General features: G+C 46.3%; 1 protein-coding gene across 1 annotated transcript in view; it reads right to left on the minus strand.

Annotated features, from left to right (window-relative positions):
* Positions 1-9,419: 9,419 nt before the first annotated feature.
* The window catches only part of slc1a4 (solute carrier family 1 member 4), a 30,081-nt gene continuing 20,055 nt past the window's right edge, over positions 9,420-19,445 (minus strand). Inside the window, exons 5-8 of the mRNA XM_078230416.1 lie at positions 18,179-18,412; positions 15,474-15,668; positions 11,985-12,119; positions 9,420-11,350 (exon numbers count right to left, since the gene is read on the minus strand). Coding sequence (XP_078086542.1) covers positions 11,116-11,350; positions 11,985-12,119; positions 15,474-15,668; positions 18,179-18,412 — 799 coding nt within the window. The 3' untranslated portion in view covers positions 9,420-11,115. The remainder of the gene's footprint in view (positions 11,351-11,984; positions 12,120-15,473; positions 15,669-18,178; positions 18,413-19,445) is intronic.

A 19,445-nucleotide genomic window follows, 5' to 3' on the forward strand; every position in this document is an offset into this window, starting at 1 on the left:
AGCAGGGGATTAGGACTAATTGGATAGCTCTGTCAAACACAGTAATGATGAGCTGAATCCTGCGGTGCTGTGTGATTCTAAGAAGATCATAAATTCAGCATGAAATAGTAAGCGCAGAAACCTGCGTTGGGTTGGTTTAATCCAAACTGCAAGTGCGTACACTGCAGCTCCACCTTGTGCCGAAGTTTGAATGAACTTCCTCCTCCTGTCCTGCCAAGCTCAGGAATTCCACATTCATTAGAAATCATTCAAGGTGCAGGAACCTGTTTTAGGACAAGGTTGGCAGCTATTCTGAACCCATCAATAACCGGGAGATCCCTCATTGCATTTCTTTTTCAGTTTGTCAACACATTCAGAAAGAGTTAAGAATCTCCCACATTCTGTCAATTCTTTCTCTCTTGCAGTTGGTTATATTTTGCGTGTCTTTTTTCCAGCAAAATTAAAACATTAAAAGTTGAAAGCTGTTACAATTTAACTCGTGAAGTTACACAGCCGAAGCAATTCCTCATATCTTTGACTAATTCTTCCCTAAGAGTCACATTCTCACTGCTGACCGTCAAGGGCATTCGCCACTGTGCAGGAACTAAGAGCTTATTCATTATAGTAGATGTGTGGCTGCTTTTTGCACCAACAAAAGCTACATTAATTCATGTTATTTATCTTCTTTCTCACCCACACCTGCTCATGGCAAGCACATGCAAACATGATATATACATGATACACAGGCATGTAAAACGTTTACATATCTAAAAAATACATATATTTACAAGTAAAATTTGGGAGCAATCTTCATGTGGAATATGTTTGAGTTTCATTTTATTCATTCCTGGGACATGGGCGTCGCTGGCTGGGCCAGCATTTATTGCCCATCCCTAGTTGCCCTTAGAGGGCAGTTGAGAGTCAACCACATTGCTGTGACTCTGGAGTCACCTGTAGGCCAGACCGGGCAAGGACGGCAGATTTCCGTCCCTAAAGGACATTAGTGAACCATATGGGCTTTTCCCAACAATTGACAATGGTTTCATGGTCATCGGTAGATTCTTAATTCCAGATATTTTTCTTGAATTCAAATTCCACCATCTGTTGTGGCGGGATTCGAACTTGGGTCCCCATTAGCTCATATCTTTGACAAATTCTTCCCCAAGAGTCACATTATCACTGCTGAATGTCAAGGGCGTTAGCCACTGTGCAGTCGAACGATAATACCACTAGGCCATTGCCTCCCTCTGAGTTTTTGATTTGGGCAGAGTGGGATGGATACAATAAACTCCTATCGTTCATGGAACTTCTTGGAAAATGTTGCAAATGGCAAACATATTTTATAACGGCAGCCAATTAGATAGGTTCCAACCATCCAAAGATTTGATACGTTTAGAGAATAAAATACAATAAAAACAACATAAAGTTGTCCTGCTGCTTAACAAAATAATAAATATGTATTGTTACACTTATTCTTATTATAAGTCTCTCCGACCCTTAATCTACCTTCAAACTGCCTAATATACCTCATTGTCGATCCATTACCCCTGGCCAGCACGCCAGTGTAGAATCAAGCCTCCACCTGATATTGACAATTTTTTGGCAAGTTTCATCACTTTTTTAGGATGGTATAGAGTCACTCGTTTTTCAATAATGGTTCAATAACTCAGAGATTGCCCAGATACCGTACTGTTCACACCAGTGAAATTGTAACAACTACAAACATGCACATGCAAACACCCCAGTAAGTGAGCTGGCAGATGAAGCACATTCACACACACACTCACACACACTTACACACACACACACACACTCACACACTCACTCACTCACACACACTCACTCACACACACTTACACACACACACACACACACTCACTTACACACACTCACTCACACACACACTTACACACACACACTTACACACACACACTCTCTCACACACACACACTCACTCACACACACACACTTACACACACACCTACACTCACTCACACTTACACACACACACACTCACACACACACACACACACTCACTCACACACACTCACTCACACACACACTTACACACTCACACACACTTACACACACACACTCACACTTACACACACACTCTCACACTCACTCACACTTACACTTACACACACACTCACACTTACACACACACACACTCACTCACACACACACACACTTACACACACTCACACACACACTTACACACACACACTCACACACACACACTCACACACACACTTACACTCATTCACACTTACACACACACTCCCATACACACACACTCACACACACACTCACACACACTTACACACACACACTTACACACAGACACACACACATACTTACACACACACACACAGTTACACACACACTCACACACATACACTCTGACACACACACACTCACACACATACACTCTGACACACACACACACTCACATACACACACACACCCTCACACACTCTCTCACACACACACTCACGCACACTCACACTCGCACACACACACACTCACACACACTCACACACGCAGACAAACACACTCAGACACACACACTCACACACACACACTCACACACACACACTCACTCACACACACACCACTCACACACACACTCACACACACACACACTCACACACACACACTCTCACATACACTTTCACACACACACACACACTCACGCACACACACACACACACTCACACACACACTCACACATGCACACACACACACTCACACACCCACACTCACACACCCACACTCACACACACTCACACACACACTCACACACACTCACACACCCACCCTCACACACACACACACACTGCGCATCTTCTAGTCCAAGAAATATCCTGCTTTGTTAATGGTCATTTCGACACTTTTTGTGTCTTTGACATTTTCTCCAATTCTCTAATTCTTTTCTCTGAAAGCTGTGGCCATGCGAACGTTAGGCCTGCAATCAGTGGGATGGTTTACACAATGTTTCACACAGATAAGCAAATTCGCCAACTGTGATGATGTGAATTACAGCACTTTCCTGCGTATATGTTTCTGTATCTACACAGTGTATATTTTTGTCTATGTATTTACTGTGTCCATATATTTACTCTACTTGTTTCCTATATATTTGTGTGTACATATTTTTACTGTAGATATATTCTGTATAGATATTTCTGCGTGTGTATTTACTGTATACATTATGTATAAACCAGAGATAATTGTTACTCTCTGTATTTTTCTGTATATATATTTCACTGTATCTTTGCTGGATATATTTCTGCGTGTGTATATTTACTGTATATTTGTATTATGTCTGTATCAGTTAGTATATTTTACTGTATATATTTCTGACTACGTAACCTATATATTTTTCTGTATCTGTGCATATATTCTGTATTCTGTATATAAATTTTTAGTGTCTGTATTGTATATATTTCTGTGCAATTATAGTGGATATTTTACTGTTTATATTTCACTGTACATACATTCTGCATATATAACCTCCCCCCCCCCCCCCCCGCCCCTCCCCCCTCCCCCCCTCCCCAACTCTTCCTGGGGAATGGAGCTCCAGCCTCTTCACGTTTCCCTGATATTTCTGTTATTTCACTTGGTTCCTTTCCCGGATGTATCCGCTCGGAGATGGATAAACACTGTCTGTATTTGCTAAGTGAATAGATATTGTTGTAAGATAAGCTGTGTGGTTTGAGTCCTGCCATAAGACAAGCCTTGCTCCCACTTCATTGTTTAACACAACAACAACAACCACTTGCATTTAAATAGCATCTTCATGCAGTGTTAGCAAACAGAATTTGGCACCGAGACACCTATGGAAATATTGGGTGGAAGTTTCCCGCCCCGCCCGAGCGGGAATCGGAGCAGGTGGGACTTCAATCATGCAGAGGTCTGATGGCCTCGAGTGGGATGTTCCGGTCTGGGGACAAGTGCAGCTGGAAAATCCCACCAATTAGATCAGGTGACCAAATATCGGGTCAAAGAAAGAGGTTTACAGAGAGTCTTAGGAGGGCGAGACGGGGGAGGGGGAGGGGAAGGAGGGAGAGGGGGAGGAAGGAGCGGGAGAGAAGGGAGCGGGGGAGGGGGAAGGAGGGAGAGGGGAAGGGAGAAGGAGGGAGAGGGGGAGGGAGAAGGAGGGAGAGGGGGGGGGGGAGGGGGGAGAGGTGGAGGAGGGAGAGATGGAGGAGGGAGAGATGGAGGAGCGAGAGAGGGAGGAGGGAGAGGGGGAGAAGGGAGAAGGGGGAGAAGGGAGAGGTGGAGGAGGGAGAGGGGGAGGAGGGAGAGAGGAGGAGGGAGAGGCAGGGAGGGAGAAGGGGAGGAGGGAGAGGCGGGTGAGGGAGAGGCGAAGGAGGGAGATGGGGAGAAGGGAGAGATGAATGAGGGGGGAGATGGAGGAGGGAGAGAGGGAAGAGGAGGGAGAGGGGGAGGAGGGGGAGGGGAGGAGAGGGAGGGCAGGAGGGAGAGGCAGAGAGGTTCATGGAGGGAATTCTGGACCTAGGCTCCAGGCAGCTGAAGGCACGGCTGCCAATGGTGCAGCATTCAAACTGGGGATGTTCAAGAGGCCGGGATTGGAGGAGCGCAGAGATCTCAGAGCACTGTGGGCGGACGGAGAAGGTCACAGAGACAGGGAGGGGTGAGCTCATGGAGGGAGTTGGAAACAACAGGAAAGATTCTTTAACCCAGCCCCGTGGGCCGGCAGCTCCAGTTTAATGGCCTCTCTCTGAATGTGTGTCGCCAGAGCTGGTGACTCAACCCTTCCCCATCACTCATGCTGATTGGTTGCTTGGCATCCTCACTGCGGGGACAGGAGACATGACCAGACACAGACACTGCGGTCACATCAAAGCTATTTAATTATTGGTGTCACAAGTCAGCTTACATTAACACTGCGTTGAAGTTACTGTGAAAATCCCCCAGTCGCCACACTCCGGCGCCTGTTCGGGTCAATGCACCCTAACCAGCACATCTTTCGGACTGTGGGAGGAAACCGGAGCACCCGGAGGAAACCCACGCAGACATGGGGAGAACGTGCAGACTCCACCCAGACAGTGGCCCAAGCCAGGAATCGAACCCAGGTCCCTGGCGCTGTGAGACAGCAGTGCTAACCACTGTACCACTCACCGCGTGTCACTTACTGTGTATTTGGGATGATCAGAAGCAGGTTAAACAGGACGGGAGCGATATCTCTGTGATTTATTTCCACCTGATTTCCGGCGTTGTCAGTTCTCTTGGGGATGGGGCAGTTAAAGCAGCATCTTTAACAGAAACAGGTTAAATCAGACCCTGCGCCACATCCAGCATCACAAAGAGGATTGTATTTGAGTGGGGTTGGTAACACTCTGCCAAGTCTGTCCGCCAGCACATTCTGTGCCTTCTGGATAAGGACGTTTCAGAAAAAGTTCAAATTCTTTGCCACAAGTTCAATGTCAGAATGAGATTTTCTCCCAAAGCCTCCGGTTTCAGAGTTATTGTGTACAGGAAATGGACTGCTTCAATTATATCCTTAAATTCCATTCACTTCCATCAACAACAACAACTTTCATTTAACTAGCAACACAAACACCTCAAAGATACCTCGTAATTCTAGATGACGCAAAAAGAATTGGTGGATGGGAGTAGTTAGCTTGAGAATTCGACACTGATATGAACCCTGGGGCATTTCCTCACGGAGAACATTCAATGGGCCCAATCGGCGATCTCCGCTGCCATCCGGGGAACCAGAGAGAGCCAATCAAACCATGTGCCAATCAGACAGTGGCAACAGCTGTGGGAGTGGGGGCTTCCACTGGATTTGAGACCCTGGGGACAGAAGTGTCGCCCACTGTGAGCTGCCAGCCGGTGCACATCCCGGTTCCGCACACATGAGGACAGCCTAAACCGGGATGTTGGATTTATGTCACATTATCAGTAACCCCCACAGCTTGCCTCCTGGACTTGCAGAATCTCACTAGCTGTTCTGTCTGGAGACAATACACATCTCTTTAACCTGTGTTTAATGCTCCCTCCACCCACATTGTCTGTACCTTTAAGACCTGGCTGGCTTTATGGATTCGCATTCTAATCAGTATTCTGTAACTTGATTTCTGTGTCTGTGCCCTGTTTGAGAGCACATTTCCACTCCATCTGACGAAGGAGCAGTGCTCCGAAAGCTTATGGTATTTGCTACCAAATAAACCTGTTGGACTTTAACCTGGTGTTGTGAGACTTCTTACTAAGACTCGATGGACCAAATGACCTCCTTCTGCACTGTAGAGATTCTATGATTCTAATAAGCCTTCCTTCATGGGAAACTTTACTTGTAATTCGATAGGCATCTCTTGAGATTCCACTGCACTTGCGAAATTAGCATAAAAAATACATTTCATAATTTAGTTCTTGTTTTTTATTTCTCTTTTTTTTAATCCATAGGATCTGTAATGGGAAATGACTCTAAAGGACAAACTCCTAAATTGCGACAGTAGGATTTTAGTTAGAAAAATACAAAGATATCACACTGACAGCTGGAACTTTATTCAAAGAACATTGCATACAGATTTGCAATAACTGTTCATTTCAGAGTATGATAGTCGGTACTTTAAATTCACAATATAATCAGATTATTAGATTAGAAATTATTGTGATAAATTACATCACAGTGGGTTAAATTACATAATTTAAACAAACAAGATATCAATAATCAGGAGTCACATCAACAAGTGCAAACTATCATTGTCCTTTCCACCTTTTGAGCAGTTTGAGGTGATTGAACAATGCTGAGTTGCAGCAATATTGTTAAAATCAGAGGGAGTTTATAATTGCTCAAATCCTAAAAACAATATTTCTGTGTGCTCTTTTCTCTGGCTTCTTGTGCCAATCCTCACCGTGTCCGATAATCTTCCCCGGGTGAGGATCTGTACAGGGCCGCGGTCTCTTTCCAGGTCTTACCGCTGTGTCTTACTTTAGCCGGATGTACAGGACGGAGCGCAAGAGAGAAAGGGCCTGGTGTCACCCAAATGTGAGGGGGCACCAGGGGTGAGCATGCCAGTTCTAGCACTGGCAGGGAACGGGTGGGGTAGGAGTGGAACGGAAAGAAGAAGCTGGCGTTAAGCTATTACTTGTGTGCTGTAGGCTGTCGCGCTGAACGCGTTGCATTGTTTTTGGTCTTTCTGGCGATGTGAACATTGTAAGAAGTCTCACAACACCAGGTTAAAGTCCAACAGGTTTATTTGGTAGCAAATACCATAAGCTTTCGGAGCGCTGCTCCTTCGTCAGATGGAGTGGAAATGTGCTCTCAAACAGGGCACAGACACAGAAATCAAGTTACAGAATACTGATTAGAATGCGAATCTCTAAAGCCAGCCAGGTCTTAAAGGTACAGACAATGTGGGTGGAGAGAGCATTCAACACAGGTTAAAGAGATGTGTATTGTCTCCAGACAGAACAGCTAGTGAGATTCTACAAGCCCAGGAGGCAAGCTGTGGGGGTTACTGATAATGTGACATAAATCCAACATCCCGGTTTAGGCCGTCCTCATGTGTGAGGAACTTGGCTATCAGTTTCTGCTCAGCGACTCTGCACTGTCGTGTGTTGTGAAGGCCGCCTTGGAGAACGCTTACCTGAAGATCCAAGGCTGAATGCCCGTGACTGCTGAAGTGCTCCCCCACAGGAAGAGAACAGTCTTGCCTGGTGATTGTCGAGCGGTGTTCATTCATCCGTTGTCGTAGCGTCTGCATGGTTTCCCCAATGTACCACGACACCACACAACCCTGCCACAGCAACCTCTGCAAGACGTGCCGGATCATCGACACGGATGCCATCATCTCACGTGAGAACACCATCTACCAGGTACACGGTACCTACTCTTGCAACTCGGCCAACGTTGTCTACCTGATACGCTGCAGGAAAGGATGTCCCGAGGCATGGTACATTGGGGAGACCATGCAGACGCTACGACAACGGATGAATGAACACCGCTCGACAATCACCAGGCAAGACTGTTCTCTTCCTGTGGGGGAGCACTTCAGCAGTCACGGGCATTCAGCCTTGGATCTTCAGTTAAGCGTTCTCCAAGGCGGCCTTCACAACACACGACAGCGCAGAGTCACTGAGCAGAAACTGATAGCCAAGTTCCGCACACATGAGGACGGCTTAAACCGGGATGTTGGATTTATGTCACACTATCAGTAACCCCCACAGCTTGCCTCCTGGACTTGTAGAATCTCACTAGCTGTTCTGTCTGGAGACAATACACATCTCTTTAACCTGTGTTGAATGCTCCCTCCACCCACATTGTCTGTACCTTTAAGACCTGGCTGGCTGTAGGGATTCGCATTCTAATTAGTATTCTGTAACTTGATTTCTGTGTCTGTGCCCTGTTTGAGAGCAGAGACCACTCCATCTGACGAAGGAGCAGTGCTCCGAAAGCTTATGGTATTTGCTACCAAATAAACCTGTTGGACTTTAACCTGGTGTTGTGAGACTTCTTACTGTGTTCACCCCAGTCCAACGCCGGCATCTCCACACGACGTGAACATTGACAGCAGAAGCAGCATTTGCCACCTAGACTAATCCGAGGGACTCGCTCAGCCATTTCCGAGGACAGTTCAGAGTTAACCACATCACTGTGGGACCTGGAGTCACATGTAGGCCAGACTGGGTAAGGAGGGCAGATTTCCTTCCCTAAAGAACATTAGTGAACCAGATGGGTTTTTAAAAATATGATAACCCTGTACTCCTGTGGTCATTCTTACTGATACTAGCTTCCTATTTCCAATGGTTAGTCATTGAATTTAAATCCCACCGCTGTCATAGAAGCTGAACTCACGCCCCTGGGAAATCGACCCATCCTCTGGATTACTAGCCCAGTAAGGTGGTCACTAAGCTCCCATTCCCTATCTGTGCTGTGCGAGGGAGGGATGAGAATTGGCCAGGCCCTATTGTTCCAGCTGAAGTATAAAGTCATTAAGTAACAAACATGTATAAAGCAAAATACTATCTTTAAAATGAAAAGATCAGTACAAAAAAACTATTACATTCATCCCAACTAAACATTCTGTTGTAGTATATCACATTTCTTTAGGAATGCAAATATGAAAAGATTTTTGTTCCTCTTTATCTTCCTTTCTCACTACAGAGGAAATGGTTTACAAGATTAGATTAATTCAGCAAATAAAGTCTTGTTGCCTTCGTCAGTAAAATTACACTCCTGCTACATTCCCTCAAGAAATTAGTAACAAAAGGCTACAACCTGCTTCGAATGAAGGTGAGTGTGAACGGTGGCCCGTGTGTAGCGAAAGCAAGTTCTTAACAGACGAGTCAAGAATTGTTCCTGGATCCCAAAGGGACAAGTTTTTAAAAAGATACTTGATGTCAGTCCTTGAGATAATGGGCTAGGCTGACAGACAAACCTGACGATGGACACATACCCCTGTTTTGCAGATCTTTATGTACAGGTTTATGGCACAAAACTGTGTTGCAAAAATGTCTTGCAAACAAAAGCTGAACATAAAAGTGGCGAAAGTTAGTAAGACTAACAAGTGTGACTGCCAATTATTGAATAACTCCCCAAATTCAGTCTGGAAACATTAAAAACTATTCTGAAAATTATCCTGGTGGCTACATTGCTGAATATTTTTAATTGGCGTTATAACCTTTACCAGGGGCTTTTACAAAAGGAAACAATTTTCGCTAAGATTTGGATGAATAGATTTGAATGAGGGACACTCACTGATTCAGGCCAAAATAGTTTATATAAAAAACAGCAACTGAATCTCTTGGAAGCCTTTGCCTTGTTGCCTTCTTTACATGCAGATCTTCTAGCAGTCAATTGTTGAAACGCACCCTCAGAAAGCCAGTCCCACCAGGCACTGAGCTCCGCTAGCCTCAGATACAAAGGCAGAGCCAGTGGGGGAACCTTGTTCTGTACAATGTGCTGCCAGGGGATACCAGAAGCTTGCAGCAGCAACTCTGCACTGCTGCATATTAAAGTGGCACGCAGGGTAGCAAAGCTCTTTGCTTTGTTAACCATTTTCCATTTTTTTGTTGCGTTATTTTTGCTTCGTGGGAGTATCTCAGAATCCCTACAGTGCAGAAGGAGGCCAATCGGCCCATCGAGTCTGCGCCGACCACAATCCCATCCAAGCCCTATCCCCGTCACCCCACATATTTATCCAGCTCATCCCTCTAACCTATTCATCCCGGGATACTAAGGGGCAATTTTAGCATGGCCAATCAACCTAACCTGCACATCTTTGGACTGTGGGAGGAAACCGGAGCACCCGGAGGAAACCCACACAAACATGGGGAGAACGTGCAAACTCCACACAGACAGCGACCCAAGCCCGGAATCGAACCCGGGTCCCTGGCGCTGTGAGGCAGCAGTGCTAACCACTGTGCCGCCGTGCCGCCCATTAACATTTCTCTTTGTGTCAATTGTTGGGTCAAAATCCAGCTGTAGACAGCTCAGGATGGGTTTGAAGAGGCGTGAAAACAAAGAGAGAGAGAGAGAGAACACTCTAAGGCACAGGGCTTAGGAACAGGTCAAAACAAAATTTCCAGCATCTGAAACGCACTTTTATCTGAAAAATCTTTCGGCACTGCTGTAACACTATCAGGTAATGATATAGAGGATATTGTACATGGCAATGGAATACTTTCAACTGTGAAAAATTAATAATTGACACAAGAACATATGAAGCCTCCTATTTTCTCTGTTAACAGGAAGAGGTACATTGCAAGAACATTTTATTCTTTAGACAGTGAGGTTAGATAGGGAAAAATAACAAAAATATTAAATTAAATCGAAGTTTTTAAACACTAAACTTTGCTGAAATGTCACTGGCTGACCGAGGTCCCAGCCAGTTACCCCTTGTTTTTGGAGTTTGTTACTGATGGGGGGGGGATCATCACTGGGGGGGGTTTCTTTCAGGACTGATGTGTGAATTTTGTTTGAAGCATTATGGAATGATCAGTCTGTGGATGACAAAGGCAGTGATACCAACAAAACATATCAGCAGGTTCAATAATCAGAAATCAATATCACAGGAGGTTATTTTCCCCGCACAGCTGTACGAGGATGAACCGGGTTCCTGACACAGGTAGAAGTTGTTTATCTTGGATATTTTGATGAATTTACAGTGTCGATTCTTTTGGTTCTGGGTCGCTGTTATGGGCGGGAGGCGGGAGCTGCGTGCTGTCGATGACTAGTGGGGATGTTTCTTCCTCAGTTCCGGGGTTAGCCACAGCATCAACTTTCACATCTGTTAGTTCCATCTTCCCCGCATCCAATTCCTTCAGACTGGTGTAGTGAAGGATTGCCGCACCCAAAGCATCGCCTTCAACATTAACCACTGTACAGGTCCGGTCCCTGGTACATAATCAGAGCAATCATTCACAATGTGCTGGCCAACTCCCACACCTCCAGCTAGCTCACTCCCTCCCGATAGGGGGGAACTGTCCCTCTCAATTCCTCACTCCCTCTGGATGGTGAACAATGTCGAGCCTGCACCAACTCTCTGACAGAGAATCTTACCCTGTCCCACCACCCCACCCTATCCCATGGCCAATGCAACCTAACCCACACATCTTTCTGACTGCGGGAGGAAACCGGAACACCCGGAGGAAACCCACGCAGACACGGGGAGAATGTGCAGTCTCCACACAGACAGTGATCCGAGCCGGGAATCGAACCCAGGTCCCTGGCGCTGTGAGGCAGCAGCGCTAACAACTGTGCCACCCCTTTAACATTGCCACTGATGTTGAGCCGAGATTAACACTTTTATCAAGTGAGTTCTCAGTTTTTAGGGAGTTCAATTTCCATTTAGGCAGTATTTCTGGAATATTCCCGAGTTTCCAGTTATTCTGAGTGATACAGGATAATAAATAGAAAGTCACAAACTCAGGCAAATAAATAATTCTACATTTAAATATTGTTTAAATTATATTTTCTATTTTTTAAAAAAGTTGATGATTTGGACAGTGGAGAGATCTGAGGCACTTACACTAACCAGTCGACTGCTAATATCAGGGACAGGTCATTGGTGGGAAGTCCAATAGCTTCCAGAATAATGGCTATCGTGAGAACACCTCCCGCTGGAATCCCTGCCGCTCCCACGCTGGACGCTGTCGCAGTCACTCTGTAATCACAACAAACAGTAATGTCACTCCCTCACCTTGCATCCTGTTCCTTTACAGTTGGCCATTCTGCCCAAATGGCCCATACTGGGAATTATGCTCTACATCAACCTCCTCTCAGCCCCTCTTCATCTCCCCCTATTTGCATATCCTTCGATTCCTTTCCCTCCCCCTGCTTTCCCCTTCAATGTATTCATACGATTCACCTCAACCACTCCCCATGGGAGCGAGTCCCACATTCTCCCCACTCTCCATGGGAGCGAGTTCCACATTCTCACCACTCCCCATGGGAGTGTGTTCCACATTCTCTCCACTTCCTGTGGGAGTGAATCTCATATTCTCCCCACTCCCCATGGGAGTGTGTTCCACATTCCACTTCTTGTGGGAGTGAATCCCACATTCTCACCATTCCCCATGGAAGTGTGTTCCACATTCTCTCCACTCCCCGTGGGGGTGAGTTCCACTTTCTCCCCAATCCCCATGGGAACAAGTTCCACATTCTCACCACTCCCTGTGGGAGCGAGTTCCACATTCTCCCCACTCCCCTGTGGGAGTGAGTCCCACATTCTCCCCACTCCCTGTGGGAGTGAGTTCCACATTCTCCCCACTCCCTGTGGGAGCGAGTTCCACATTCTCCCCACTCCCTGTGGGAGCGAGTTCCACATTCTCCCCACTCCCTGTGGGAGTGAGTTCCACATTCTCACCAGTCTCTGGGTAAAGAACTTTCTCCTGAATTCCCAATTGGATTTTTAGTGACTATCATATATCCGGTTCCTAGTTCCGGTCTCTCCCAGAAGCAAAAACGTCTAAAAGCTCCGATCAGGTCACCCCTCGGCTTCTCTGTTTTCGAGAAAAGAGCTCCAGCCCCCTCAGTGTTTCCTGATCTCTCAATTCTGGCAGCTTTCTGCTTTAATCCATCGATTATTTCAAACAGTGACACAATTGCATTTATGTACCAGAATGCAATAAAATGTCCCAAGAACAAATGTCCCATTGGCAGCAGTGTGTACTATCTACAAGATACACTGCAGCAATTCACCAAAGATCCTTAGACAGCACCTTCCAAACCCACGACCACTTCCATCTAGAAGGACAAGGACAGCAGATATATGGGGACACCACCACCTGCAAGTTCCCCTCCAAGCCACTCACCGTCCTGACTTGGGCCAAGTGTGGCTGGAAAATCTCACCCAAAGAGTAAACACAGAATTAGCTTTCAGACAAATGAGCCGCGATTACTTCAAACTGTTCTCCTTGATTCCATGTCAGAACTGGTTCATTTCCACATCGCGATTCTCCTCCCCAACCGCCCCCCCCCACTCATACATCAGCCTGTCCCATCATCCATCACAAAGACTATTTCCATCTTTGTAACATCACCCACTGTTATATATTTAAGTGGCTGCATGATAGCTTTAAGAGCAGGTCACATGATTTGATAGTGATGTCATTGGGGTGTCATTGGGTCAATGGTGGAGTAATTAAAATCGGGAATGTGCGGAGGTCAGAGTTAGAAGAGTGCAGATTTCTGGGGAGGTTGGAGGAGATTGCGGAGATAGGGAGGAGATTGCGGAGATAGATTGCGGAGATAGGGAGGAGATTGCGGAGATAGATTGCGGAGATAGGGAGGAGATTGCGGAGATAGGGAGGAGATTGCGGAGATAGGGAGGAGATTGCGGAGATAGGGAGGAGATTGCGGAGATAGGGAGGAGATTGCGGAGATAGGGAGGAGATTGCGGAGATAGGGAGGGGTGAAGCCATAGCGGGGCCAAGGCCATGTGCCAGGCTGGGAGCTCAGGTAGGTCAGCGGGCATAGGCTGATGGGTCAACGGGACTGTGTGGGAGTAAGGATAGAGGCAGCAGCGATTATCATCAATTCAGAGCACATTTATTATGATTATTACTCATAAAAAATCTCTTTTCAAATTAAGGGCCCTTTTTCCTGTCTTGAAGTTAATTATTACTGAGACAGGGGGTGGAGTGAGTTAATACATTGATCTTTCACCTCCATGACTGCTCAGGATGCAAACTGCAGCAATGAGCTAATTATCATAGAATCCTACAGTGCAGAAGGAGGCCATTCGACCCATCGAGTCTGCACCGACCACAGTCCCATCCAGGCCCTATCCCCATAACCCCATGCATTTAGCCTCGCTAGTACCCCTGAGACTAAGGGGCAATTTAGCATGGCCAATCCAGCCAACCCGCACACCTTTGGACTGTGGGAGGAAACCGGAACATCCGGAGGAAACCCACACAGACACGGGGAGAACGTGCAAACTCCACACAGACAGTGTCCCAAATGAAATTGAACCCGGGTCCCTGGAGCTGTGAGGCAGCAATGCTAACCACTGTGCCACCGTGCCACCAATTATCAAGTATCTCAATCAGAGTCATTAGCAAAAGGACCAGAGGGAGAGATGGGGAGGAATGTTTTTTTTACACGGTGAGTTGTTGTGATCTGGAAGGTGCTGCCCGTAAGGGCAGTGGAAACAGATTCAATAATAACTTTCAAAAGGGAACTGGATAAACATGTAAAGAGAAAATGTTTGCAGGGCAATGGGGAGGCGTGGGATTCATCTAAGAGCTGGTACAGGCACCATGGGCCAAATGGCCTCTTTCTGCATTCTATGATGTCAATAAAATAAAATGACTTCATAATCATCCTGAATTGGCAATCTGACTTATAGAGCTATATCAGGGCCTGAGGTGGACCTGGGAGCATTTACACTGGTTTAACAAAAGCTGCCTCTCTGTGGGTGAAGTTAAGGGAAGGTGTGAGATAGAAACATAGAAACTAGAAGCAGGAGGAGGCCATTTGGCCCTTCGAGCCTGCTCCGCCATTCAATTTGAACATGGCTGATCATCAAATTCAATATCCTGATTCCCTCTCCCCCCATATCCAAAGAACAAAGAACAGTACAGCACAGGAAACAGGCCCTTCGGCCCTCCAAGCCTGTGCCGCTCCTTGGTCCAACTAGACCAATCGTTTGTATCCCTCCATTCCCAGGCTGCTCATGTGACTATCCAGGTAAGTCTTAAACGATGTCCCTCGATCCCTTTAGCTCCAAGAGCTATATCTAATTTCTTCTTGAAATCACACAACGTTTTGGCCTCGGCTACTTTCTGTGGGAGTGAATTCCACACATTCACCACCCTCTGGGTGAAGAAATTTCTCCTCACCTCAGTTCTAAAAGGTTTGCCCCTTATCCTCAAACTATGACCCCTTTTCACGCTATGAGATGTGTGAACGCAGCGTAGAGCAAAAGCTTTCTGACAGTAAGGGGTCCCAGGGTCAGTTATTTATGCAGCATTATGAGAAATTTAATTAGGTGAAATGAGAACATGGTACTCACATAATTGTAAAGATCTGTCCTGCGTCCAAGGTGACTCCATTCAGGTTCGCAACAAAGACAGCGGCAACGCTCTGAAATATGGCAGCTCCATCCATGTTGACCGTAGCTCCAATAGGAAGGACAAAGCGAGAAATCCTTTTATCAATTCCATTATTTTCTTCCACACACTTGATCATTGAAGGGAGTGTGGCTGAGCTGGAATATATCAGATAGAGTTAATAAAACCCTTCCACAACCCAAACCTACCCTCTGCCTGGGGCCTACGCTCTGAAATTCCCTCCCGGTAACAACAACTTGCATTTATATAGCCCCTTTACTGTAACAAAACATCATGGCTGGAATTTTACCGCCCCGCCCCCATCGGAGCGGGCAAGGGGCGGACAATGGAAATGTCTGTTGACCTCAGGCAGGATTTTACAGTTTTGGGATGAGCGAGACCATAAAATCCCACCTCATAAGTTGACGACGGGTCATCCAGACTCGAAACGTTGGCTCTATTCTCCCTCCACAGAGGCTGTCAGACCCACTGGGATTTTCCAGCATTTTCTGTTTTTGTTACAGATTCCAGCATACTTTTCTTTGTTCTTTCCATTCTGTTACCTCAGCTGCTGTTCACCCTCCTCCTCACACCCATGTTCCTGCTATCCCATCCCTCCCCGAATTCCTCCCCACCGCCCTCCCTCCCCGAGGCCTATTCACATTCTGTCATGCTCTTTGACCGGGGCACTAAGTCCCCATGTGCAGACTGACCAGTTCTACTGCACTCTCTCCCTCTTACCTGGTTACAATAACACCACTTTGCAGCGATGCTTTGGTTGCAAGGTTTTGTATGACCATCCTTTCAAATGTGAAGCTTTCATCCCAAGAATACCCAGCTAAGCAAACACTAGCAACGGGTGAGTAAATTCCCCATTAGTGCAGCGTCCATTAGGACATCAATTATGTCAATCCGTTGATTAATGAGAGTGACATCTAGTAAATATTAACAATTCTCTCTTCGCACCTGTTGTGGAAAAGCCCATCGCTCATCCTTATCTCACAGGGTGCTGACTCAGAGATCCCTGAATTCTACAAAATAATAAACAGCACCTTGTTCCCAGGCCAGAAATCCTGCTTTTCGTCTCAATGTTCAGGAGACATTTTGCAATTCCTCTTTTGCCAAGCTGCAGCAAGTTCACATCTCAACAGTTTGGTGCAAATTCACCATCTGTAAAATTCCCAAGATGGTCAAGTTGACTGAATCCGGAAAATGTAAATGTTCATCTCTGTAACATTCCGCTTCTGTCCCTGTCTCAAACTGCAATTCACATTTCCATCACCGTGACAATCCCAGCTCGCCTGGACGGCTGCAACTCCAACAACACCCAAGAAGCTCAACCCCTTCCAGGATAAAGCAGCCCCGCTTAATTGGCACCCCCTCCACTACCCTCAACATCCACCCCCTCCTCCAGCACCGCACAGTGGCAGCCGTGGGTACCAGCTACATGATACGCTGCATGACCTCACCAAGGCTCCTTCAACAGGACCTTACAAACCCACAACTGCTACCATCTAGAAGGACAAGGGCAGCAGACACATGGGAACACCCCCACCTACAAGTTCCCCTCCAAGCCACACACCATCCTGACTTGGAAATATATCGCTGTTCCTTCGCAGTCACTGGGTCAAGATCCTGGAGCAGTAAGTACAGGGATTTCAGCGCTTCAAGAAGGCAGCTCACACCCAGTTGCTCAAGGGGCAATTAGTGAGGGGCAATAAATGCTGGTCTAGCATTTTGCTCACATCACAATAAATAAATAAATAACTTCTTGGCTGTTCTCCTAGTTAACCTTCCCTTCCCCATTCTGAGAGTAAAACCTTCAGTTAAACCATAATTCCACAATCTGTACTCTCTCTTGAACTCAATGCAATATAACCTTACCTCCCCTCCACCTGTGCGTCAATTTATTCTTGTCATCCAATTATCCTGTGATCTCAACCCACAAAACCGAAACAATTTTCGACTCAGATTTCCCAGTCTACGACCTCCATGCTCCAACTCCAACTGAGGGTGGCATGGTGGCACAGCTGGGTTCAATTCCTGACTTGGGTCGCTGTCTGTGTGGAGTTTGCACATTCTCTCCGTGTCTGCATGGGTTTCCTCTGGGTGCTCCGGTTTCCTCCCACAGTCTGAAAGACGTGCTGGTTAGGGTGCATTGGCCGTGCTAAATTCTCCCTCAGTGTACCCGAACAGGTGCCAGAGTGTAATGACTAGGGGATTTTCACAGTAACTTCATTGCAGTGTTAATGTAAGCCTACTTGTGACACTAATAAGTAAACTTTAAAATTCTGATTTTCTCTTCACATTTCGACATTATTGGCCAACTTTTCATGCAACAGGCCCTGATCTTTCACAAATCCGCTTCATTTTGTTGTTTCATTTCACCTCCCAAAAGCCTGTCAAAAACCTATCCCTTTTGAACACCCGTAACCAGGTACCCCTGGCGACTGGGCCGTCCAGTGGCAAGTGTTTGAGTGGAAGGAGTTTGGAAGAATGAGGGTTTTACTCCGCTACTGAAAACCTGCCTCTGTGGCCAAGCTTTTGGACAGGTGAGATCTCCGAATTGGATTGTGTTTTGAGGTTGCAGAACTTGGTAATCTCAGCAGCTGTAAACAGAAACACCGTTCCCCCAGTGTGGATGACAAAACAATAAAAAATCTCTGACCTGGAACATGTTCCAAAGGCTGTTGTTAACGGTGTGACGATGCCCAGTAGAAACTTGTACGGGTTTTTGCGAGTAAATGCCAAGTAGATCAAGGGAAGGATAATTCCTCCATGGATGAAATGTCCCAGTATTGATGCAAGAACATATTTTCCCAAACTGGCGAACAGGGAAACAACATTCTCCATCTCCACTATCTTGCTGGCAACCAGAAACAGGATTCCAATCGGTGCGTACCTGTTCAAAACAAAACAATCGTCAGCCAAACACAACAGGGTCGTGAATGAAGCCCAGTCCATCACACAAACCAGCCTCCCATCCATTGACTCTGTCTACACTTCCCGCTGCCTTGGAAAAGCAACCAGCATAATTAAGGACCCCACGCATCCCGGACATTCTCTCTTCCACCTTCTTCTGTCGAGAAAAAGATACAGAAGTCTGAGGTCACGTACCAACCGACTCAAGAACAGCTTCTTCCCTGCTGCTGTCAGACCTTTGAATGGACTTACCCTGCATTGAGTTGATCTTTCTCTACACCCTAGCTATGACTGTAACACTACATTCTGTACTCTCTCCACTCCTTCTCTATGAAAGGTATGCTTTGTCTGTATAGCGCGCAAGAAACAATACTTTTCACTGTATGTTAATACATGTGACAATAATAAATCAAATCAAGTTTTAAAAAATGAGAAACTTCCTTTGATGGTACACAATTTACAGAAACATAGGGGGCAGGGTTATGGATCCACATCAGTCACCTTCCCCTCCATTTACAGAGTACCTTCCTTGGCCTTTGGTTCAGTAAAAATATATTTACACAGTTTGAGGACACAGCTTAGCTCTATCTTCTGTTCGCATCAGTATAAGTCCCTTAAACATTCACTCCCTCCACCACCAACGCTCAGTAGCAGCAGTGTGTACTATCTACAAGATGCACTGCAGCAATTCACCAAAGATCCTTAGACAGAGCCTTCCAAACCCACGACCACTTCCAACTAGAAAGACAAGGGCAGCAGGTACCTGGGAACACCACCACCTGCAAGTTCCCCTCCAAATCACTCACCATCCTGACTTGGAAATATATCACTGTTCCAGCAATATCGAGACTGATTATCGTGTTCACACCAACAGGTGGTTTCTCTAATCCTCTCTAACTCTGAAATAAACAGTGGAAATCTACAATTCTTGGGGGAGATATGGGCGTATGTGGTTGGGTGTGTGGTGATGGGGGAAGGGGGTCTGGGGGTTTTGGGGGGGTGGGGGGGGGGTG

This window comes from Mustelus asterias, chromosome 15, assembly GCF_964213995.1.
Source record: "Mustelus asterias chromosome 15, sMusAst1.hap1.1, whole genome shotgun sequence".
In the NCBI taxonomy this organism is placed as follows: domain Eukaryota; kingdom Metazoa; phylum Chordata; class Chondrichthyes; order Carcharhiniformes; family Triakidae; genus Mustelus; species Mustelus asterias.